At 44.1% G+C, this 25,061-nt stretch overlaps 1 protein-coding gene across 1 annotated transcript; it reads right to left on the reverse strand.

Moving 5' to 3' along the window:
- Positions 1-615: 615 nt before the first annotated feature.
- On the reverse strand, positions 616-25,061 carry LOC105714172 (pancreatic lipase-related protein 2). Its single transcript, XM_064373658.1, has 13 exons — positions 24,995-25,061; positions 24,626-24,674; positions 21,797-21,951; positions 20,175-20,300; positions 19,252-19,386; positions 18,366-18,477; positions 16,178-16,297; positions 14,881-15,000; positions 11,230-11,348; positions 9,094-9,223; positions 7,505-7,616; positions 3,434-3,601; positions 616-725 (listed from the first exon to the last, which is right to left on the reverse strand). The coding sequence occupies exons 1-13, from the start codon at positions 24,995-24,997 to the stop codon at positions 662-664; spliced, it is 1,413 nt and encodes a 470-aa protein (XP_064229728.1). The 5' UTR covers positions 24,998-25,061; the 3' UTR covers positions 616-661.

The raw sequence follows: 25,061 nt of genomic DNA on the forward strand, positions 1-25,061 counted from the left end.
TGTGTGGTGGGGTTGAGCGTGTAAAACAGATATATCCATAAGTATATGTAGACTATTTCTTGAAAGACCCAAGTTGTCTCTGGGAAGAACTGAGAGACTTGAAGGCAAGGAGGAAAGAGATTTATCTTTTAGAAGAATGCTTTTTTGTATCATTTGAATTTTGTAACATGAGCATGTATTAACTCTTTTTTTAAAGCTCTGCTCCATAGGTGCATTTTAACCAAAATCATCGAGTTTGGAGTCACGCCTGCCACAAAATGTGGCAATATCTTGGGATTTTTTTGTTTCATTCTCCTTTTTTGCTTTTCTTTTCTTTGTACCTTCTGAATTCTTACGTGGTGTCTACGCTGTGCCCCTAGGATGTTAAAATCTGGGTGGGCAGCACGTGAGAGCAACAGTGACCTTTACAAATAGGACGGAGTTCACTGTCGAAGGAAATAAAATCCATTAGAACAGGCCACCTAAAGTGCCTGGAAAGAGAGCGATGGTGGCGGAGGTAAGTGGGTGGGAAGTTCCAGGTGTCCCCTGTGGCAAACTTGGCTCCAGTCCCCCAAATCATTTCTTAAATGTGAATCCAGAAAGTAGAGAATGTCAAACAAACAGCTCACCCTCAAACCAAGTGCATTAAACATTTTATTACCGCAACAGTCACACTACATTTTTAACAAGGGTAAAGAGATTGCAAAACGTCTTCTTGCACAGTGTCACTGCTACAAAAATTATACCTGTGGAGGAAAACATTGTCAGCATGAGGCTTTTTCGCTTGTGGAAATGTGACCTCACATGAGTAAACAGCATTCAGGTAACCCCCTGGATTTGGCTCCCTTTGACTAAAAAGCTCTTCTCTACCAGGCAGAGTCCAGGTAATTCTTACTAACTAAACCTGCTCAAAGAGCACCCTTCTCCCCAGGTGGGCTCTGAATGGGTGGCAAGTGAATCAGCCATGTCAAACTGAAGCTTTGCAAAACTGAGGGATCTCTGATGGGACTGCCTCTTTGGGTCTAGCAATGAGTTCCAGGGACCAAGAGTGCCCCAGCCAGCTCAGAGGGGACTTTCTCTGTCAAATTAAGATCAGAGAGGGTCCCTCATACACTGCTCCTGGGAATGTAAAATGTAGCACCCACTTTGGAAACAGTTGGGTAATTCCTCTGAAGGTTAAACAGAGTTATTATATGGCCAAGCAGTTCCACTCCTAGGTATTCACCCAAGAGGATGAAAACACAATCTTGTACATGATATTCATAGCAGCATTATTCACGGCAGCCCCCAAGTAGAGACAATCCAAATGACCAAGTGATAAATGAATAAATAAAATGTGGGATATTCGTATAATGGAATGTTATTTGACAATGAAAAAGAATGCAGTACTGATACATGCTACGTGGATGAATCTTGAAAACATTATGCTAAATGAATAAAGCCAGAAATGAAGGACTGTATTTTGTATGACTCCATTTACATGAAATGTCCAAAATCAGAAAACCTACAGAGACACAAAGTAGATTAGTGCATGCCTGGGGCTGAGGAAAAGGGATGTGTAAATTGAGGGATGATGGCTAACGGGTATGGGGTTTCTTTTTAGTGAGATGAAAATATTCTAAAATTGTGGTGATTGTTGCACAACTCTGTGAATATGCTAAAAGCCATTGAATTGCACACTTTAAATGGGTGAATTGTGTGTTACAGGAATTATGTTTCAATAAAATTGCTTAGAAATAAAAACGATCCTGGAGGATTATTAGTCCTGAGGGGCTGGAACCAAGTCAGGTTGGAGCAAGCACCAAGCATGAGAAGCTGGCCACTTCCAGGCTCTTCCTTCTCTTGCAGGTGTCTTTGATGCAAGGGGAACAGTAGGACCAAGCTGGGCTTCCCTCAGAATTTAGCTTCAGAATGTAGCTTCTGGATGAGGGAGCCCTTGTGTGGGTTGGGGACTCTGGTGTTTGGTTGTTTGGTATATATAGCGTGTGTTCTATATTATACTTAAAACAAGAACTCCACCTCCACTTAAATACTGTGAAATCCAGACATTTCCATATTGCCTTGCACTGCCAGACCATACGAACTTCTCAGCTTCCCATCCAGCTGGCTAAGTGGATGAGCACAGTGGAAAGAACACTGGATGGGCCGTCAGAAGAGCTGCGCCCAGGCCTTGTTATGCCTTGCACCTGAGTATAGTAGCTGCCCATCATCTGCAGTTTTGCTTTCCATGGTTTCAGTAACCCATGGTCAACTGAGGTCCCAAAATAGGAAATGGAAAATTTCAGAAATAGACAATTCATAAGTCTTAAATTATACATCATTCTGAGTAGCATGATAAAATCTTGCTCTGTTCAGCTCTGTCCCGTCCAGGACATGAATAGTCCCTTTGTCTAGCATATTTCCTATTCATATAGTATGTATGAATAGGAAAAAAAATCAGAGTATATATAGGATTTGGTACTATCTGAGGTTTCAGGCATCCAATTGGGATCTTGGAGCATATTATCCATCCCCCACAGATAAGGGGGTCTACTGTATACAAAGTGATGGCATGCTGACTGTGACATCTGATTCTTCCAATAATATACTGAGTCATTGGGATTATTGCCACTTTTACAGCCAGCAAAGTTAAGTCACACAGCTGAGTGAAGTCTTGGTGTGTGTTTTGAAAACATTCTGAAGTCCGATATCTTTCCCTTAAAGATTCCCTATATGACCTTAGACAAGTTACTTGACTTTCCAAATCTTACATCCTCATCTTAAAACGAGAGCAGGTGAGAGTTGACATTTATATTTTCTTTATTCTCTAATATCCCATTATTTTTGGATTATCCTCTTTTGAGGTATCCTTCTCTCCATATTTTAAAAACAGTTTGTTCTCTCCCAGTGCCTACCAAGTAGGATTCTATTCTCTCAGAATGGAAGAGCTTGCCACTATGAGCCAGATCCCCAACACAGTGTGTATCCCTCTCATGTCATAGTCTCCAAACAAACTAGTTTACATTAATAACTGCACATCAACTGGAATTAACTCAGAAATTTCCCCTACATGCTTCCCAGGTATTTCCCTTATTGTTTGAGATAAAACAGTTATTCATATGTTGAATTTTGTCTAAGGAAAGTGATATTTGGTTTTTCAAAGTAAATCAGGTGGATGGATGGAGAGTTAAGATGGATAGCTGGGAAGATGAATGGATGGATGGGAAGATCAAAGAATGGCTGGAGGTCCAGAAGAATGAGGAGATAGATGTCTGGGTGGATGGATAGAGGACTAAGTGAATGGGTAAGTGGCTAAGTGGTTAAAAGGATAGAGAAATAGATAGATGGTAGATGAATGGATGAGTAGATAGATACATAGATGGGTAGGTGGGCAATTGGACGAATGAATGCAGAGACAGATAGATCGATATGTAAATATAAATAACGAAACTTAGATGCAATAAAAAATACATACTCAGTCCCATCTTCACCAGTTTGCACTGTGATTTGGGAAGCACCCAGTTTGGGCTGGAATAGATTTATCACATTGTTGTTCCAGAGGAACTTAACTTTCTGTATTTTTCCAACATTGAGATCCACATCAATATCATGTATGTGGCTTGCATCTGGTTTGAGGGATCCTCTGAAAATATAGACACAAAGTGTTACATTAGCTGAATATATGACTACATAAGATGATCACAATCTATTGCTTCCCTAAACAATAGTTGCTGTTGTTGGTTTTCTACAAACACCTCGAATGACTTCATACACATCTAGGGGCTGCCATAACATAAAAGTATTTGTGCAGAACACACCTTTTAAAAATATTGGACTACAGATTTCCACTGCTTTAGTTTTTACCTAGAGCTGAGTCAAATATCTGGGGTGGCATATTAATGCTCTAAGTTTGCTACAGGACCATTTGGGGCAATGTCTTATGTTTAAAGATGCATGTGGTTCAGCAGATGCCATTTGTTAGCATCTCATGTATATTACAGGAATTTCTCAAGAACATTTAATTCAACATGAAAATTTTTATTTAAAGTTGGTGCAAAAACAGAACCTAACTTTTTTGCACAGGTTATGCATTCATCTAACACATATTTACCAATCATCTCATATGTCCAGCAAAAGCCAGGTGCTGAGGTCACACAGCATGGGTGAGCTGGCCACAGGCTTCATGTGTGTACCTATGTATGTGAGGATGGAGTGTGTCTTGGGTATGTGCCATACAGATGTGCCTTGCCTGAAGAAAATTTGATATTTACAAAACTCAAGTCAGAAAGAAAACTATAGGCCAATATCCCTGATGAACACAGATGTAAAAATCCCCAACAAAATGCTAGCAAACCAAATTCAACAGCACATTAAAAAGATAATTAATCACAATCAAGTGGGTTTTATTCCAGGAATCCAAGGATGGTTCTACATATGCAAATCAACAAATGAGATTCAACATATAAACAGAATCAAAAGTAAAAAACATATAATCATCTAGATATATGCAGAAAAAGCTTTCAATAAAATCTAATGTCCCTTCATGATTAAAAGCCCTCAACAAACTAGACATCAAAGAAACATGCCTCAAAATAATAAAAGCTATATATGACAATCCCACAGCTAACACTATAGCTAATGGAGAAAAATTGAAAGCATTCACCCTAAGAACTGGGAAAAGACAAGGATGTCCACGCTCATTACTCCTATTCAACACAGCACTGTAAGTCCTAGCCAGAACAATCAGGCAAGAGAAAGAAATGAAAGGCATCCAATTGGAAAAGAGGAAGTCTAATTATCTCTGTTTACTGATGACATGATTCCCCCATGAATCCTAACAATTCCCCCAAAAGACTCCTAGACCTGATAAATCACTTTAGTAAAGTTTCAGAATACAAATTAATATACAAAAATCAGTTGCATTTCTATACACCAAAAATGCTCAAGCTGAGAACCAAATCATGAACTCAATCTCATGTACAATGGTCACACACACACAAAATACCTAGGAATACATTTAGCCAAGGAGGCAAATAACCATTATATGGAGAACAATAAAACACTGATGAAAGAAATTGTAGGTGACACAAACTAGTGGAAAAACATCCCATGCTTATGGATAGGAAGAATCAATATCATTAAAATGATCTATAGACTCAACAGAATTCCTATCAGATTAACAATGTCATTTTCTACAGAATTAGAAAAAATAATTCTAAAACTCATATTGAATCAAGAAAGAGCCCCAATAACAAAAGCAATTTTAAGCCGGGCGTGGTGGTTCACACCTGTAATCCCAGCACTTTGGGAGGCCGAGGTGGGTGGATCACAAGGTCAAGAGATCAAGACCATCCTGGTCAACATGGTGAAACCCCGTCTCTACTAAAAATACAAAAAATTAGCTGGGCATGGTGGCACGTGCCTGTAATCCCAGGTACTCAGGAGGCTGAGGCAGGAGAATTGCCTGAACCCAGGAGGCAGAGGTGCGGTGAGCCGAGATTGCGCCATTGCACTCCAGCCTGGGTAACAAAAGCAAAACTCCATCTCAAAAAAAAAAAAAAAGCAATTTTAAGCAAAAAGAACAAAGCCAGCAGTATAACATTATCTGACTTCAAACTATACTACAAGGCTACAGTAACCAAAACAGCATGGTACTGGTACAAAAATGGACACATATATCATTGGAACAGAATAGAGAATTCAGAAATAAAGTCACATACACACAGCTAACTGATCTTTGACAAAGTCAACAAGAATAAACAATGAGGAAAGCGTTATTGAATAAGCCTATTCAATAAATGGAGGTAGGATAACTGGATAGCCATAGGCAGAAGAATAAAACTGGATCCCTATTATTCACCATATACAAAAATTAACTCAAGATGAATTAAAGACTTAAATGTGAGACCTGAAACTATACAAGTTCTAGAAGAAAACATAGGAAAAAACTCTATTGTACATTGGCCCAAGGGAGGCAGGTGGATCACCTGAGGAAAGGAGTTTGAGAACAGCCTGACCAACATGGTGAATTCCCATCTCTACTAAAAATACAAAAAATTAACCAGGCATGGTGGTGGGTGCCTGTAATCCCAGCTACTTGGGAGGCTGAGGCAGGAGAATTGCTTGAATCTGGGAGGTGGAGGTTGCAGTGAGCTGAGATCGCACCATTGCACTCCAGCCTGGGCAACAAGAGTGAAACTCCATCTCAGGAAAAAAAAAAAAAAGTTATGACTAAGACCTTAAAGCAAATGCAGCAAAAATAAGAATAGACAAATGGGACTGAACTAAACTAAAGAACTTCTGCACATTAAAGAAGCAATCAACTGAGTATGCAGACAACCTATGGAATGGGAGGAAATATTACAAACTATACATCTGACAAAAGACAAATATGCAGAATCTATAAGAAATTTAAATCAACAAGAAAAAAACTATTAAACCCATTAAAAAGTAGGCAAAGAACTTCTCAAAAGATATACAAGCATCAAGAAAACATATAAAAAAATTCTCAACATCACTAATCACCAGAGAAATACAAATTAAAACCACAATGAGATATCATCTCACACCAGCCAGAATTACTATTATAAAAAAGTCAAAAAAAAAAAAAAAAGACCAAAAAACAAAAAAACAGATGTTGGCAAGGATATAGAAAAAAGGGAAAGCTTATATACTGTTGGTAGGGATGTCAATTAGTTCAACCCCTATGGAAAACAGTATGAAGATTTCACGAAGAACTTGATAGAAAAATAGAACTTCATTTTGACCCAGCAATTGCACTACTGGGTATCTACCCAAAGGAAAAGGAATCGTTTATCAGAAAAATATCTGCACATGTATATTTATCACAGCAATACTCACAACAGCAAAGTCATGGAGTCAACCTAAGTTTCCATCAGTGGTTGACTGGATAAATAAAATGTGGCATACACTCATGTTTTGCATACATGAATGAAATGTCCTTTGTAGCTACATGAATGAAGTTGAAGGCCATTATCCTCAGCAAAATAACTCAGAAACAGAAAATCAAATACTTCACGTATTCATTTATAAACAGTGAGTACACATGGACATAAAGCTGGAAAGAAAGACACTGGGAACTCTGGGATGGGGATAAGGGTTAAAAATGTATCCATTGGGTCCAATGTTCATTCACTACTTGAGTAATAGGTTCACTAGAAGCCCAAACCTCACCATTACAGAATATACCCATGTAATGAATCTGCACATGTACCCCCTGAATCTAAAATAAAATAAAATAACAAAAAAAGAAAAACAATCTAGTCAGGTGACTGACATTCCAAAAGGAGTTAGCACATGACTCATTTTAAATAGTGAGTTCCCTCTATCTGGGCCTCAGTCTTCTCATATGTAAAATGGGGCAATTGAACTAGACTCTGAGACTTTCTTCTGGCTCTGACATTCTAGGATTCAATGGTTCTGTATAGTAGATCCCTAGATTTATAAAGCACTTTATACTCAATCAATTTTGAATAATCTAATATGGAAAGTATAATCATTTCACATTACTACTGAACTAACTTACTTGAAAATCTCATATTGTTTTGAGTTTCCATTACTTCCATACAAAGCAATCCTGATGTACCCATTCACTTCCTTTTCTCCAGACAGTGTGACAGATACCTTATATCTCCAACCTGTCCGAAGAAATACAATCCATTTAATGAATCTTATTGAAAAAATGATCCACAAAAACATCATTGTTCCAAGCTCTGAAGCCCTCATGGGTGAGGGGTAAGAGGACTGTGACTTAATTGAATTCCTGGGGCCCAGGAATTAAGGTTCTAGGTGGGAGTGAGGGACTCAGGGGTCAGTAAATGTTATAGTTCAGCACAGTCCCTTATCAACACGGCAAGGTATGTGCTCTTGGATGAATGAAGGGGATCTGATCCTGCACATGTGTATTTTGACTGATACATGGTACGATGGACTGAATTCATGTGGGTAAGAACCCTCATGAATGGGATCAGAACCTCATAAAAGAGAACCCAGAGAGCCCTCTTGCCCTCTTTCCACCACATGTGAGGACACAACAAGAAGACAGCAGTGTACCAGAACCTGATCGTGCTGGCACCCTAGTCTCGAATTTCCATCCTCCAGAACTGTGAGAAATACATTCCTACCATTTATAAGCCACCCAGTCTATGGTACTGTGTTATAGCAGCCTGAACCAATGAAGACACCAGGTGTATTGCATGTTGTTTTGTCACTTGCCTTTTCACTTAATACACCTTAGAGGCTTTCTCTCTTCAGTATGTAGAGCTATAACCTTCTTTTTAATGGTTACATGTAGTATTTGGTCTATAGTATTTAGTTATTTACCAACTGGTGAACATTTAAGTTTTCCCCCTCAATCATTTGCTATTAAAATGAGTATCCTTGAACATATCATCTTATGCACACATGCAAATATGTCTCTATGGTACATTATAAGAAGTGAAGTTACTGGGTTAAAGGAATGTGCATATAAGATTTTATAGATACTGCCAAACTGTTATATTTTATGATAAATATTTTGAGGATTATGGGAAATACTGTATGTGAAAAGTGTTTTGTAAAGTGCTAATACAGATTTTTAAATTTGAAACTCCCTTAGAAAATAACTGCTCTTCCTTCAAGCTATTGTGTATTATTCATAGTAAATGAGTCTTGATGATTTTACTATCTTGTACTTTTTAAATAAGAAGTAGGGCAAAATGTCATTACCGTAAAGTGTGTGTGTGTGTGTGTGTGTGTGTGTGTGTGTGTGTGTTGGGGGGGACTAACATAATAGTCATGATGATGTGACTTCTTAACTTACAGTGCCTTTACTTGCCCTCTTCTGTTAATAGATGCATCCTTTTTGCAATGGGGGGTGGGGGTGGGGTGGGGGTGGGGTGGAGGGTGGACATGTGACCCATCCTGGGCCAATCATTGTACTTTCCTTTGCTGGTCAGGAGTATTGGTTAAAGGGGTGAGAACCAACACAAATTCCATTCTACTGCCCTTTCATTACACCTTAAGCTGGTTGTAGTTGAGTTTCTATCCATTGCTACCAAAGGTACTGACTAATAAAGTTGGTACACTTTTAAAAATTATTTGCAAGAATTTGAAGTGAGTAAAATGGAAACTTACTAGTAAAGTTACCACTCTCTCCTGTGTTCAGGAAAAAGGTTTGTTCCACAGCACTGGTTTTCCCCTTAAATTGGTCAGCATAATGTCCCATTTTGGGACATCCTTCAGCTGGACAAGGGAAACAGCCATTCTAGTGGGGGAAAAAAACATAATTTGTCTGTTAGTGGTAGGTCTTTGACACACTCAATCAATCAATTCATCTTCCTTCTTATATGTCTATCTACCCATCACCCACCCAACTATCCACCTTTCATTTACCTGTGCAGCCATCCATCTACCCATCCATCCCCTGTCCATCCTTTCATCTACCCATCCATTCATTCTCTTACCTATCCACTGATGCATGCATTCCTGCATCTATCTACCCATACATCCATGCACCCATGAGTCCATCTATTCTCCTACCTATCCACTGACTCATGTATTTCTGCATCTATCTGTCCATGCACCCATGCATCCATGCTTCCATCATTGGAATTGCACATAGAACTGTGCTAGGTGCTAGGCTCTGCGGAGTATCCAAATATTGCCTTGAAAATTTGGAGTATAGTTGGGAAAATAAGCATCCAGGAAGCAGTCAAATGAAAATTTGAACAGGAAATGCAATACAATATATGTAGGGAGAAGTAAATGGGACAGATAACAAGTTATTTCAAAAGAAGTGAGGAAAAGAAGATCCAGAACCATTTCACTTTAATGTGAATTATTATTCCAGACTTGTTGATCCTTATTTGTTGCTTCTCAAATGATAGTTCTTTAATTAGGTCTAGAAGAGGCAGTTTGCACTCTTCAAACCAGGGATTTGATCTCTTTATGCCACAGTGTCATTGTCCTCTGCTCTTTGACCTCATGCCACATCCAAAATGCATGGTGTGAAGAGCTATTTTGTGATTTGGAAAGAATAAGACAAGTACTGGAGGCCATGTTGCTATCCATGCCCCAACAAGAACTAGCACAGTGAAGGCTTCTCACTGAACACTCACAGACCCTGGACATCAAAGACTATGTCCTTGTTCAACCCAAGAATGTCAAGGTCGACATTAGTTTTGAAAGGACAGTGAGTTTAAACATATTTTTATTTTTGTCTTTGAGAAAAAATATTTTAAAATATCACTTTCCCACACACAATGCAATAAATGATTTAGGAAAGGATCACCTACAGAAACTCAGACCTTTCACTGGGCTTACTGTTGGGGAACAGTATCATCTAACATGTAGATGACTTAGGGGAAAGAGTAATTTTGTAATAGAGCAATCTGGCAGAGAGTATCTTAACCAAGTAATTAAAATTGAAGTCATCAAATAATGAATGAATTTATGTCATCAAATAACGAATGAACATTAAATGAGTGTCTTTACTTGTAATAAACTGAGAAGGACCTGCTATTAACCATTGAAGCAATTCCTAAAAAATCAAACAATTTCAGAGAGTGTGATATTCTACCAAATACCTGATCTGAAATCCTCATAACTGTCAAGATACTCGAGGACCAAGAAAAAATGGGAAGCTGTTCTGGATTAAAGGAGACTAAAGAGACAATGAAATAATTGCAAAGAAAGAAAAAAAAAGAGAAGGAAAGAAAGAATGCAGGCAAACAGACACAGCTCTAGAGGGCATTATTTGGATAACTGGAGAAGCTGGAATAGGTACTATATATTATATAGATTAGTGTATCAAAGATAAATTTCTCGAATGTTATTCTACAGGAGAAGGATCTTACTTTTAAGAGATGAAAGCTAAAGTTTTTATAGCTAACATATCATAATATCTTTACTTTCCCATAATTTAGAAGAAGTATATATACATACACATATATAAAATGTTAGCAACTGGTGCATCTAGGTGATAGATGTACAGTATTCATTATCATTCTTCTTTTACCTTCTTTGTGTATTAGAAATTTTTCTAAATGAGCAGCTGGGACCCTAATAAGGGCCTAGCACAGTCAGGTCTGTGCCTTTCCACTCCAGCCCACTCTGCTCCCCAAGGGAAGATGGCTTTGTGAGGTGCAGAATTTCCATTACCTCCGTGCATTAGTTGCAGAGTTATATCTCTTTGTTCTGTTCTAAGGCACAGGAACACAAAAACACCAAAACCAGGGCCACCAACATCTTCAGGTTCCTGGGGCAACCTACCTCCTGAAACTCATTGTAGGAGGCACAGGGATAGCCCAGGAAGCCGTCAGGGTTGAGGATGCTGCTTGAGTAATACTCGTAGCTTCGTAGGTGATTGCAAGCTACAAAGCCACTAATTCCTGAAAAAGCAAAGGCTCCAGAAGCTCAAAAGGAGGTCTTTCACTTTTAAGTGTGAACAACTGATTCTGCCTAAGGAGGAATCACCTGCACATTTCACTGATGGGTGTCCGCTCCTAAACACCCTGGGGCATTTGCTGAGGAGGACATGCTCAGGGGTAGGTGACTGTGGAGGAGTGACATGTCCTGACTGTCAGGCCTCCATGTGCAATCCTGTACCCAGAAAGTCTGAAATCCTGCCTGCCTCGGCTGATCACCCCCTACCCACCGCCTGCATTCGCCATTATCCCTGATAGCCCAGCGGAGCTTCCCCCAGTTAAGATGGCTCACCCTACCCTGCCATCTTAACTGTTCTTATAATAATGTGAACACTCCTCACCCTACCCTGCCATCTTAACTGTTCTTATAATAATATGAACACTGCTCACCCTACCCTGCCATCTTAACTACTCTTACGCCTTACCCCACCCGGCTTCGTAGCTGAACTTACGGTAATGTATACTCCTTGCCCCTATCCCCACCACTGTAACTGATCTTACTCTGTAACTTTCTACTGCTCACCCCAAACCTATAAAACCAACTCCTATTCCACTGCCCTTTGCTAACGCCCTTTTCAGCCTTAGCCCACCTGCACCCAGGTGAATAAACAGTCATGTTGCTCACACAAAGCCTGTTTGGAGGGGTCTCTTCACTCAAAGTGTGCGTTTTAACACTGACCAGAACCCTTTTCCACTCTTCCAGGGGCCAGGCACGTAACACAAATGAATGAGGAGGTGAGGAGGACTGGGGGTCAGAAACAAAGTGGGGTGGTGGTGGAGAGACAGAAAGTGACAGAGAGAGAGAGACAGACGGAGGCAGTCAGTTGTGGGGTGGGGAGAGACAGAGAGAGTCAAGGCGGGAGAGAAAGAGAGAGAGACACAGAGAGACAGAGTCAGTGAGGGGAGAGAGAGAGAGAGTCAGAGAGAGAATCAGAGAGAGACTGAGAGTCAACGGGGAGAGAGAGTCAGAGAGAGACAGAGTTGGTTGGGGGAGAGAGAGACAGAGTCAGAGGGAGACAGAGAGTCAGCGAGCAGGGAGAGAGAGACAGAGATAGGAGAAATGGAGAGAGGAAAAGAGACACGAAAAGAGAGAGAGATGAGAAAGAGAGAGATTCAGAAAGACAGAGCATAGAGAAACAGGAGAGGCAGAAAGAGAAAGGAGAGATGAAGAGAGAGGAGAGAGACAGAGAGATGTATATATATACACTCTATGGTATAATACACATTAACACTCTCTATAATATATATATAGTGTGTGTGCATATGCACACACTCAAACACACACACACATATGGAGAGAGAGAGAGAGAGAGAGAGAGAGAGAATGAGAAGAGAGCAATAGCTGTAAAAGGGACCCTATAGCTCCACACAGTCTAGCTAGGTGTTACATGTTTAAAGCCCCAAATTGCCTGGTCCTCTGATTTTCCATGAGAAGCCAGAATCTCCACTTGTACCTGAAAAGCTTCCCATGCATGAGTGAAGGCAGCACATCCCTAGTGAGAACTCCAGACACACCCAGCAGGCCTCCCCCATGAGTCAGGCCTTTTGATTCTTCTTCTTTGCCATGCAGGGCACAAGGCAAAAGCAGCGGTGGCGGCAAGGTGGCCATGGCCTCCGGCCACTCTCTCACTGCATTTTATTTATCATCCTTTTCTTTCAAAAGAGTCTGGAAAAGTGTTTTTTCATTTCTCTGGCTCCAGAAAACTTCCCATGGAGAAATTCACAGTGACCCTGGACACACCTGGGGACCACTCCCAGAGGTCTGAGGGGCTTTACCGCCACCCACTGAGAAAGGAACACTTCCCTTTGTGCCCAGGGTGGCTTCCCTCTGCACGGCTCCCAGCCCTCGGCCCAGCGACTTCCAGCTGAAGCCAGGTTTCCTGTGCCCACGCCGGCACTCATCACCCAACAACAGAACCTGTTTCAAACTTAATTGTTTCTTTCATCCAAAATTGCTGCCCAGGGACCCCATAATGGAATAGAAAGTGGATTTAATTATTCCTCAGAGCCCAGCGCCTGGGTGACTCGGAGCTCGACACAATAGGAGCACACACCAGTGCTCATGGGCTTGTTCACTCGAAATTGCCTCTCTAATTAAACCTGGGCTCCTTCCCATTATGTGTGCCCTGTTCATCGTTTGTGGGAGGGGGCAGCTATTATCGTGACGCTCGTGCGCTTTCAGGGAGCCTGGAATGGCCACATCTTCCCAGGAGTTACCTGAGAGGGCAAAAGCTCCATTTATTGTCGGTGGGTGCTGGCGGTCACTTTATTGACTCTGCGCTTTGACATGAAGCATGTGGAATATTAAAATGCCAAACAAGGCCACGCAACTCAATTTAAGAGTAAATTTAGTGCCTGCTTTGGACGAGGCCCTGAGCAGGATACTGGAGTATCTGAAATGTGCAAAACATAGTCCTTGGCCTTGGGGAAGTCCCAGTTCAGGAAAATAAAGACTAAAATGATCACAGTCCCCAAACCTCCCTTTTCAGGGAAGAGAGTGAAGCCTGGTGTCAGGGGAGGGGCAACAGGAATCAAAAAAGGCCAAAGCAAGGGACAGCAAATCAGATGGGGCTATGAGGTTGCCTAATGGTGGGGCGTGGGCCCTGTTCTCTCAGATGAGCAGAAATGTACAGAGCTGGCCAGCAGCCGCCATGGGTCTCCCAGACTTCCAGGCCTCCCCCTCCTACACATGCACCCCAAACGCACAGAGCACATCCCTCCTTTGTCTTCTTACCAGTGAAGTCCCTTCCATTCTTAGCACCTAACAAAAGCAACCAGAAAGCAAGTCAAGGCATTCAAATCTTCGCCTATGCCCTGCAGTTCTTCAAGGAGCAGATGTTGCAGGTAGGATGGGTGGTCACAGACAGCCAACATGCCAGCCCAGGCGCTGTCCCAGGATCCCAACAACAGGGAGATACACGGTCTGGGGCATGAGATAAGGGCTTTATAGTCAGAAATTGGGCTTAGATATAGGGTGGTGTTGATGAGCTAGGTAACTTTTTTTTTTTAGGCAGGGTCTCACGTCATCATCCAGGCTGGTGCAGTGGTGCCATCTCACCTCACTGCAACCTTCACCTCCCGGGTTCAAGTGACTCTCATCTCTCAGCCTCCTGAATAGCTGGGACTACAGGTGCATGCCATCACATTCACCTAATTTTTGCATTTTTAGTAGAGATGGGGTCTCACTATGTTGGCCAGGCTGGTCTTGGACTCCCAATCTCATGTGATTCCCACGTCTCAGCCTCCCAAAGTACTGGGATTATAGGCATGAGCCACCACACCCGATTGAGTTATGTAATTTTTCTGATCCTCAGTTTTCGCAACTGCAAACTGGGGCTAATCAGAGTAGCCATCTCATAGCATTGTGAAAATGCATGGCACATTTTCACAACACTCTTTAAATGGTGGTAAATGTCAGTGTTAAGAAGGCCAGACCATGCATTCTGCTTTCTCCCCAAACAGGGCAATTGCTCTCTTCCTTCTTTAATTTACATACCTTCCCATATTCCATTGATATCGACGACGGTTGAAAGGATATTTTTCTTACATCCGGGCATTTGCTCTCCTCCATTTGGAAAGAAATCCAGATGGCCCACCTTTTGGCTCATTCCAAAACCTAAAACATTTGCAGCAGAGATGAGCAGGGTGGTGAGTGGTCCCAAAGTTAGGTTATAGCCACAAAAAGAGCCTTTTTGGCAAATTCTCCCTTCATCCCTTCATCACAGCTACCACTGCCTCTAGCTCTGCAGAAAGTTCTCAGAGATGGGTGCTTGGCAAGATAAGGAGGGAGGAGAGGGCACAGGAAGTGAGATGAGGGGGAGGCTGGGCTCTGGGAATGTATGTGTGAGACACACACATTTGGATGTGTATCTGTGTGTCTTGGAGAGTCCTGGACCATATTGATATGCCCTGGTACCATTATGCACCAGCAGATATATCAAGACCTGATGTAATTTGTATTACTTTACTAATTTTTAAATTTTGATGTCTACATTATATTGTTATGTGGAGACCACATAATGTTATATTGTGAGCCATAGCATATGGCTGGGAGCTTTGGCTTTCAAGATGCATGAATCTGTGATCAAATCCTGGTTTTACTTACAGATTTTGTGATCTGTGGCAATTATCTAACCTCATTGAGCCTCAGTTCCTCAGCCATGAAATGGTGGTAATAAAGCCCACTTTTCAGAGTGTTACAGAATTAATGCGCTAATGTGTGCAAAATGTTCAGTGTAGCACATGGTAAATACTAAGTGAGTGATATCATCATCATCATCAAAAACATGCCCTTTATTGGCAAGTTTCACGAGTGGCTATGTAAGAAAATACTGAAAAAAGAACACTGATTTTAGAAGAATTAAATAAAGGGATACATTCAGTTTCCAACAAAACAAAGTGTAACCAAAGCTTTGACTGAAGAAGTAAGAAAAATATTCAAAAATTAACTTTGTATTTGCAAATAAAGGTCAAGTTTCAAGAATAAATACACCTGCCACATTAGTTAGTGGTAGACTGGGGAAGGATGCAGAATTTGAAGAGTGATTGACAACATTTCATAGACTGCAAAAGGGTTTTTGTTTAACCCAGGGCCGCAGGCGGATTCCACTGGCATTGTACTGGCTATTTATTTGGGACTGGTACCCATTTTGACTGGTTGGTGCCCACACCATTCCTGTAGCTATTTCTAATAGCCTCCCCTGCTGCATGTGTATGTGTGTGTGAAAGGATATCTGGACCCAATGTCATTGGCTGTAGCACAGGTCAGCAGAAGATGAGATTGAGAAGCTCACCTAGGGAAGGGACTATGGGAGCAGAATCTGTGTGAATCACATCCACAAACATAGCGTCGGACGGGTCCAACCGAACCTCCTCAGGCGTATCCTGGAAGCACGGCTCTGCTGGATCCAGCCCTGAAAGGGAGAAGGTAGGCAGGCTGGACTCTAAGAATCAGGATTTGAACCCAGTACTGGCAGACTGAGCATGTGGATTCCTCCTACCCCAGCAGCTATGGTTCTGGGGATTGGATCTGCAGCTCTTGGTCTGCCTGGGAGAGAGAGTCTGGGACAGAAGGCTGGGAATGGGGTTATAGCCTGTGGATGAACATTCAGAAATCCCCAGTGCCTGGCTCCATGGAGGATCCAGGTAGCCTCCGTCTACCCCTCCTTTCCCTTTTCCTTTTGTCCTCACATGTTACCATTCGGCCACCGCTCTCAGAGACTGTAAGCCCCAGGCCTTACCCAGCTCCACCTCAGTCCCTGAGCCCTGCACACATCTACTCCTTTCTGGCCCATGCCATTCCCCAGCCTGCTGCGCCCTTCCCCACATTCTTCCTTTATCTAAATCTTTCTCCTCCAAACCCAGCTCACGTACCACCTCCTCATGGTGAAATGGAAAATCTGATTCCTCTCCTTCCTCATCTCATTCCATCCAGATTGCATTATTTTACAAGCTGCTTTGATTTTTATTTGCCTACTTAGTTGTCTGTCTCCTGGACTAGACTATGGATTTCCTGTGGCAGGGGCTGTGCCCAGGTCATCTTCAAAGAGAAACAGAGCATGGGAGGAGGGGGCACACAGTGGTCTGTATTCTTGCCCTAGTTCTGCTCCAGGTCAAATGTCTGTCCTCTCTGAGCTTCTGTGTCCTTATGGGGAAAGCAAGAATAATGACAACCACATACCTTACAGGGTTGTTGTGAAACTCTCATGAAAAGATGTAAGAGAAGGGAATTTGCAAACTGCAAAATTCTACATAAACATAAACCAGCACCCCCTCATCCTTCACCCAGTGTCCTGGGTAAAGGGATGCTCATTAAATGTTGATGTGAACTGTTTGGTGAAGTTACAAACTGATTTGGCTGCACAAAATCAATAGTTATTTGTGTCTTTGTCTTGTACGCATTCATTCTGTCTAGTGCTTCATTCATTCAGTATTTCCTGAGCACCTTTCATATGGCAGGTCTCAGTATGCCATTTGCATATTCTGTTTTTGCCTGGCACAATAAAGACAGTCGAATAATTATGTGGAACTGATGAATTTTTAAAACCATCTCACTTTTTTTCTTTTACTTTGTCATACTCTGAAGATAAGAACCCTTAAGTCATGGATTTGACGTGCTAGTTAAATCTTTCTTTCTTTCTTTCTTTTTCTTTCTCTCTTTTCTTTCCTTCCTTTCTTCCCTCCCTCTCTCTTTCCTTCCTTCCTTTCTTTCCTCCTTTCTCACACTTTTTTTTGTTTGTTTTACTTTGCCATACTCTGAAAATAATAACCCTTAAGTCATGGATTTAATGTACTAGTTAAATCTTTTCCTTTCCTTTCCTTTCCTTCCTCCCTTCCTCTCTTCCTCCCTTTCTCTATTTCTCTCTTTCTTTCTTTCTTCCTTTCTTCTTTCCTTCTCTTTCTTTCTTTCTCTCTCTCTTTCTCTCCCTCCCTCCCTTCCTTCCTTCTTTCCTCCTTTCTTTCCCCCTTTCTTCCTTTTTTCTTTCTTTTCTGAAATACGGTCTCCCTCTGTTACCCAGGCTGGAGTGCAGTGGGGTTATCACAGCTCCCTGCAGCCTGGAACACCTAGGCTCAAGCAATCCTCCCACCTCAGCCTCTGAGTAGCTGGGACTGCAGGCGAGAGCCTGGCTAACTGTAAAAATCTTTGTGTAGAGACAAGGTTTCACAATGTTGCCAAACTGGTCTTGAACTCCTGGCCCCAAGCAATTCTCCCGTCTCAGCCTTCGAAAGTGCTGGGATTACAGGGGTAGGCCACTGGCCCAGGCTTTGCTTTTTTAAAAAATGTATTTTTATTTTTAATCGTCTATTTTCTAATATACATTATGGAAAATTATTTTTAAATTTAAGGCCGGTCATCACAAAAAAATCGGCTCCCCGGAGGATCAGCAGGGGAGTTCTTTGCCATGGGAAGGGCGCTGACTGAGGCTTCGGTGGCGCGCATCCCGGGACCTGGGATTCCGGCCCTGCCCCCGCGACCCCTACCTGTGATCCTGCCCACGCGGCCCTCCAGCCTCCTGCCCGCCTCTGCGGCCGTGTGCGCGCCCAGGCTGTGGCCGATGAGATGCACGTCCTCCGGGCTGTACCCCAGCTGCGTCTGCGGAGGGCGGGCGTGTCAGGTCCCCCAGCACCGCGTGGGGACCCGCTGGTTGGGGAGCCGGGCGCCGGGCGCTGCCAGGGATGGGGACAGGACCCGGGCTCGAGACTCTACCCTCTGCTCGAGCACACCGCCTGGGGCAGGGCCACCCGGCCCCGGATCCGCAGACTGCGAGTCCCGCTGACCGGCTCGTGCACGGGGCAACAGTGCTGACCAGCGGCCACCACACCAACTGCAGGCCGCCTGGGCGGGCGAGACATGCGGCCTGCAGTCCCTCTCCGCCCCACCCCTAGCTCCCTTCCCTCGTTCCTGCTAGGGGTATGGGCTATCTGGGCGAGCACGGGTACTGGGCCCTGGCTCTGGGATCCCCCTGGATAGATCCCGCAGAAAGGTCCAGGCCCTTCTCTGTGGGTTGGCCGAGGATGAAAACTCATCTTCTGCACTGGGAGCTGCTGGGCAGCACAGCCTGCTCTCTGACCCTTGCAGAACAGCCTGCAAGGAAGACCTATTTCAAAAGGGGAAACTGAGGCTTAGTTTGCCTCAGGCCCCACAGCTAGACAGTGATAGGGCAAGGTGTCTTCAGGACAGCAGGCAAGGAGGAAGGTCGCAGAGCTTCATCTTGGGAAGGGCCCTTTTTGATGACAATCTGGGCTGTTGGCTGCTGGCCCCTACCCATGCCCAGGGGTCCCCAGGCTTCCTCTCTGCACCACGTGGTGTCTCCCTGCCCCTCTCTCTGCCCCCTACCCACAGGACAGGGCCCAGGCAGAGTTTTACCGACAGGACTTGTATTAAGAGAGCTATCTCCGCACCCACGACCCGAATGTTTTGCACAGCTTGGGTGTACGTGGTCCGGGACCCGCCCTTCCAGTCCACACAGATGCAGTTCACCTTCTCCACTTTAAACATGTTCTGGGGAAGACAAACAAGGGAGAGAAATCAATTTATAAACAGCCTCCAATTGCACACCCCAGAAATAGGCATTCACATCTGTCAAATGCCTAGCCCATGTCAGAACTTTGATACTTCTACATCTGCTATAATGTCATCCTCACTGCAATGCTATGGACTGGGCATGCTGACACCTGCTTAACAGACATGGAAACTGGATCCTGGAATGGATGAGTGACGTGTCTAAGGTCTCACACATCATTAGGAACACAGTCAGGTCAAAAAGACCACTTAGTAAATCAGGTGTGAGCAGACTACTACTCAGTAACATGTCAAATTCAGCTCTTCGGTTGCACCAGCCACATTTCAAGTGCTGAAAAACAAACGTGGCCAGTGGCTTCTGATTTGGACAGTGAAGAGACAAAACATCATCACTGCACAACATTCTATTGGATAGCAATGCTTTAGAGTGTAAAATTTAAGTGTTTTTTAATGTCACAAAGGGGTTTTACGTAAGTGTTCGGGGATAAATGCCCAGTAGTTTGCTGCAGTCTCTACCTCAGAGATTTTTTGACGGAACCCTGGGTATCTTCCGCTTCAGAGGAGATTTTTGACTAGAAATTGGTAGGTAGGGAGCACTTGGCAATGGATGCCCTTAGGAACTGAGCTTTCCTCAGTGGTTTTAAGAAGGACCAATCTCTCTCTGGAGTATTTCCTTTCCCAGTCTCAGGGAAACTGGGGGTGCAGTGTTTGAATCTGTGTGTTCAGTGCTGATCTCACCAGGGAGTGGCCAAGTGGTGGGGTCCCACCTTGCACATGTCTGACAGCCAGCTATTCTCCCCCTTGTCTAGGAAGCCATGGATGATGAAGCGTGTCTTGCGGTCCAGGTGGAAGTTTGAAGCCTCAATGGTGTCTGGTTCCATGCCAGTGATTAGCTGTTTTAATTAAAAAAGATTAATTTGAATGTTGGTCTTTCCAAGCCACGGGCCTATTAGAGCCAGTTTCAGAACTGATAACACAGCTTCAATGCCCATGAAGTTGAGTCAGATTAGAAGGAGCTCCTGAACTGGGGTTGTGTATAGAATTCAGAAAGTCCAAGTTCACGAACTTTCTATTTTAATTAATCCTTAATCCATATGTAGTATTTCAGTTAATCACGAAATTAGACAATAAACCACAGTGGTATTAGCAACACCCATGACTCTATCCCCAGTAGAAGTCACAGATATTCTCAGGTCATAGTATAATTAGTGCAGATATCTCAAAATATCATTTATACTCACTCCTATTTTTAAATTATGGTAGTTATTAGGCCAACCCCTAGATGTTGTCATTTAGTGAGATATAAAATAGCACATATATGACTGTATCACATATTTATGTATTTAAATGTTTTGATAATTATTTTTCAATATAGTTTCTTTTGTAATCCAGCATGTTTTATTTTTGCATTTAAAAACATTGACCTAGAAGGGGCTTGTAGGCTTCCCCCAGGTGGCCAAAGATGTTCTTGGTACAGAAAAGGTGAGGAACCCCTGGACCGGAAACTTAGGCGTGGGGGCAGATTCAGCTCAGTGGAGCTGTGAGACTTTGGAATGCACTCCTAAATGGCCACAGTCTGCTAGGGCTCCCTTCCACCAACCTATACAGATGAGATGCCAAAAGAAGGATCACAAAATAAAAATAGCACAATAACCATGTCCAAGCCAACTCAGGGTTGGAGGCACTAAATAGGCTGGGCTGTCACACGGAATCCCACAGTGGGTGACCTCAGAAACCTAGAGACAGACAGCTGTCCAGGTCCCTAAACTCTGCCAGGGACCAGAGCTGTGAGCTGCCTGGATTCTCAGCAATGTCTTCCTTGAAACTGTCTCCTGGTCACTTCTGATACCCTGGAGCAAGTCTGTTCTGCTTCCACCAGGCAGACCTGCTGGAAGCTGGAGGTTGCTCCAGAGAACCTCATCTTTTCTCTATTGTGGCTGTATATGTCCCCTCTCCCCTACCTGACTTCTAGCTCTTCAGGAAGGATTTACACCCGCCCCCACTCCCAATGCCCCTGAGAGGCTTCTCTCTCTCCACTCTCATGTGTAGAAAACAGACAGACTTTCCAGGGGCTACATCAGGCCTGGGCCTCTCCATAAATGCTGCTCATAGTCCCTTCCTCCCAGGAAACAAGGCATTTATGCTGGGGTAGCCCCTGAAGTTCTCTGCGACACTGTGTGTGAATTTGTAAGTTTCTGGATTAGGCATCGATAGATTTCATCAGATACTCAGGCGTTTATGATCCTAAGAGCTAAGGTTTGGAGATTCTATGCCTTGAAATTTCTGGAAAATTCCAAGGCAGTGACTTATGCCCTAGGTAGCCATGCAAAGACTCCACTGTGTGGGCCCAAATATACCCACCATGCGGCGCTTACATGCCCGATCTTACTTGGAAATTGTCTGGATTTTCATTGGTGTACAGAAGAAAGCGGGTGTCAATGTCCTTGGGGGACCAGGGAAATAACTTTATAGGCCGCTGAACAATTCCCGTCCATGGTTTTTCAGCAGAAAAGCAGCCAAGTTGTTCATAGCAGACCTCTTCTCCTAGGGCGAGTCACAAACGGGACAAATGTGAACTTCTGGAAAGGAGCAATGCCATATCTGTACAGTAAAACTCCGCAGGACGGAGCCCAGGTTTGGCTAAGGCCAGTGCTGGTCTTTATCTTTGCCATCAACATTTCCCAGACTTCTGGGATGATAAGAATCACCTGGGGGCTGCGCTCGAGGGGACGGGGGGGTGGGAGGGCAGGGGGCAATGGGGGGAATAGATGAATTGCATATACACATTCATAGGCATCTCCCTCAGATATTCTGATTCAGAGGGTCTAGAGTGGGGCCTGGAAACACAGATTCAGTAAGTGATCCTTATCATTAAGCAAATTGGGGAATTGCTGAGGTATAGGTTGGTGCAAAAGTAATTGCGGTTTTTGCCAGTACTTGCAACCACAAAAACTGCAAGTACTTTTGCACCAACCTAATACAACCTGCTGTCTTAAAACCACCTCATTCAGGAAACTTGCAGCTGGCCCTTTACATACACTCATCAAGTAGTAAGTATTTATTAAGTGCCTACAAACTGTAGCATAGAGCTGCTACTTTGTCTTGACATCTCTATTACCTACAGCATAGGTTGTGCACACCTATAAGCATTTGCTGGTGTGTGTCCAGTTCCCATGTCTTCATGTCATTCTTTTATGCACATTCTTTCAAATGATTCTCTGCCATTTCATATTTTCCCTGTTGTTCTTTGAAAAGGTAAGTTTCTTAAGAACAGGAATGATTTTCATATCACACTATGTGTAGTAGAGACTCCAGGATCCAAATAACCACATCTGAATCTGAGAGTACTTTCTTTTTCCATGACATAAATGTTATTGTAGGATATGGTCACTACAGGTGACATAATTCCAACCCAATGGATTATAATGGGTCCTTTCTCTCGGGCTTTCTCAACTCCTGTACTGATGATGCCGAATATTGGCGAATCATTAAAAAACTTGTAATAGTTAATATTTGTTTACTATGTGCCAGATACCAAGCTAGTGCTTTACTGATATAATATCATTTAAGTCTCAAAACACAAATATGGAATTAGTATTATCTCCATTTTACCACTGAGGAAACCAAGGCACGGAGAGACAAGGTAAGTAAGCTACCTGAGGTCACAGCCAGTGGTGGAGGCAGGATTTGAACCCAAGACTCAAAGACAAATGAGATATGAACCCTGTCCTGAAAGAGAGGAGCTCTAATCAGGAAGCAATACTGATGGCGGTGAATTCATTCTGGGAAGAGGGTGTACCCTTGGGGGTGGGCTATAGGAGGCTCAAGCAGTGTTTGCCCCAGGGGAAATGTAGCTGGTTAAATGAAGGGGCTGGAATGCAAGACATCTGGGCTCTCTTAGGTGGAGAGAAGGAAGGCATTGGAAGTGTGAGTTGGTGAGGGTGAGGGGAGGTGGTGGTGGCAGTGGTGCTGTGATTCCTGAAGGTGTTTTTGGGGCTTGAGTACAGAGGGCTGAGAAGCAGGAGAGCCTGAGGAGGCTGGGGGCAAGGAAGGAAGAGTAGCGGTGGGGATGGGCAGTTGTAGGGGTGGGCCTGGAGAGGGGAGGGCCCACTCTGGGCATGGGCATTCTAACCTAGGTGATGAGGATGATGGTGGACACTTAGTAGAGCTGAGGGCATGGGGGAACAGGCTGGTGTCCATATCCTGGTTTGGGACAGTGAGTTTGAGGCTTGGCCCTGATGGGGCTTCTTGCAACTCAGGAGGACCAGAAGCTGGGCCTCCAGAAGGAGGAGAGAGATGAGGAGAGAGACTGGTGTGAGCCTTGGAGAATGTCCACATTTGGGACAGGAGGAGGCTGCAGGTCAGCAAAGGAGATGAAGAGGGGTCGTAAGGCCTGAGGAGCAGTCGAACCCACCCTGGGCTCTGCCATCAGGAGCCAGGTCTTAAATCATGGCCAGGATGGAAGGAGAGGCCAAGAGTGGGCTGGAGGGGTTGAGAAGATAAGGGGAAAGAGTCACAAGGCAGAAGAAAGCCCCCCCCACAGGAACCCAAGGAGACCATGTCTGCTACAGCAGCGCTTGGGAGGCCAAGCTGGGCAGTGAGGAGTTCTGGCAGGAGAGGGGGTGAGGCAGCCCCTGCGGGGAGGGAAAGGCTCCCGGAAGGAGCGCACCTGTGAAGGCATAGGCAGATGGGAAGTAAGCAGGCTGGGATCTGGGGGGCTCCAAAAGAAAGGGAGGTGATTTGTGTTTTAGGGTATGTAAACTTGAATATCTTTATCTCCTCTGGACAGAGCCAGGTCGGGGGAACAAATTGGAGATACAGAAGAGCACACATAGACACGATGGCAGAAGGGCAGGCTGGCCTGGCAGGATGGGGCTTTCTTGGGAGGGGTCACATCCACATGGCTTTGGTCTGCAGGCAGGAACAAGGGCATTGGGACCCAGTGGGAACACCCACCCTCCACTTGTCTCCCAGCTGTGAGAGCCTTTGCAGGAAGAAGGGGGCCGGGCAGGAGCGTTGCCAGAGATACTCCGCGTCCAACACACTGACCTGTATCTGCCTGAGAGTCAACACTTTCTGAGTGGCACAGTTTTCTCTAAGTAACAATAATGCTCTTCATAATCATGATAATAATTATTAATATACCTCTAGCTGCCTTACCAAAGGCCAGCCCAGGCATGTCACTTTCTTCCCAAAGGAACTGTGATAGCATCCTCACCTCTGACTGTGGCCAGCAGGAGAAGGCCGAGGGTCCAACGGGGCAGCATCTACATGGATGGAAACACAGACACACACAGACCCCCGTGCACAGTGAGGCTGGCAGGGGCAGGACCCAGCCGAGGCAGGAGCCTGGGTCACACAGACAGTAAGTGGAACAGATGCCCAGCAACCCACGCCCCACAGGGCTCTCCCTTAAGGCGGGGACCTGAGGCTGAGTCCTCCCAGTGAGGTTAGACAGCAGCACGCTAGGACCCCAGACTCAGGGGCTCCACTGTAGCAGTTTCCCCACCTCTGGGCCACGTCCCTCTTGTAGCCCGGGCTGCCCCAGCCATGGCAAGTCCCCTGCCCATGCGGGGCCCTGACTTACCATGCTGTACTGGAGCTTCCACTCACAGCCCAGCAGGTTGGCTGTGGCCTTTTATAACCAGGCTTTA

Source organism: Aotus nancymaae, unplaced genomic scaffold, assembly GCF_030222135.1.
Source record: "Aotus nancymaae isolate 86718 unplaced genomic scaffold, 86718_ANA_hifiasm-v0.15.2.pri h1tg000010l, whole genome shotgun sequence".
Taxonomy (NCBI): Eukaryota; Metazoa; Chordata; class Mammalia; order Primates; family Aotidae; genus Aotus; species Aotus nancymaae.

Coding starts and splice junctions, on each gene's coding strand:
- LOC105714172 (XM_064373658.1), bottom strand. Junction 19,387..20,174: donor GGCTGTCAGACATGTGCAAG/GTGGGACCCCAC, acceptor TGTCTTCCCCAG/AACATGTTTAAAGTGGAGAA. Junction 3,602..7,504: donor AAACAATATGAGATTTTCAA/GTAAGTTAGTTC, acceptor CTATATTTTCAG/AGGATCCCTCAAACCAGATG.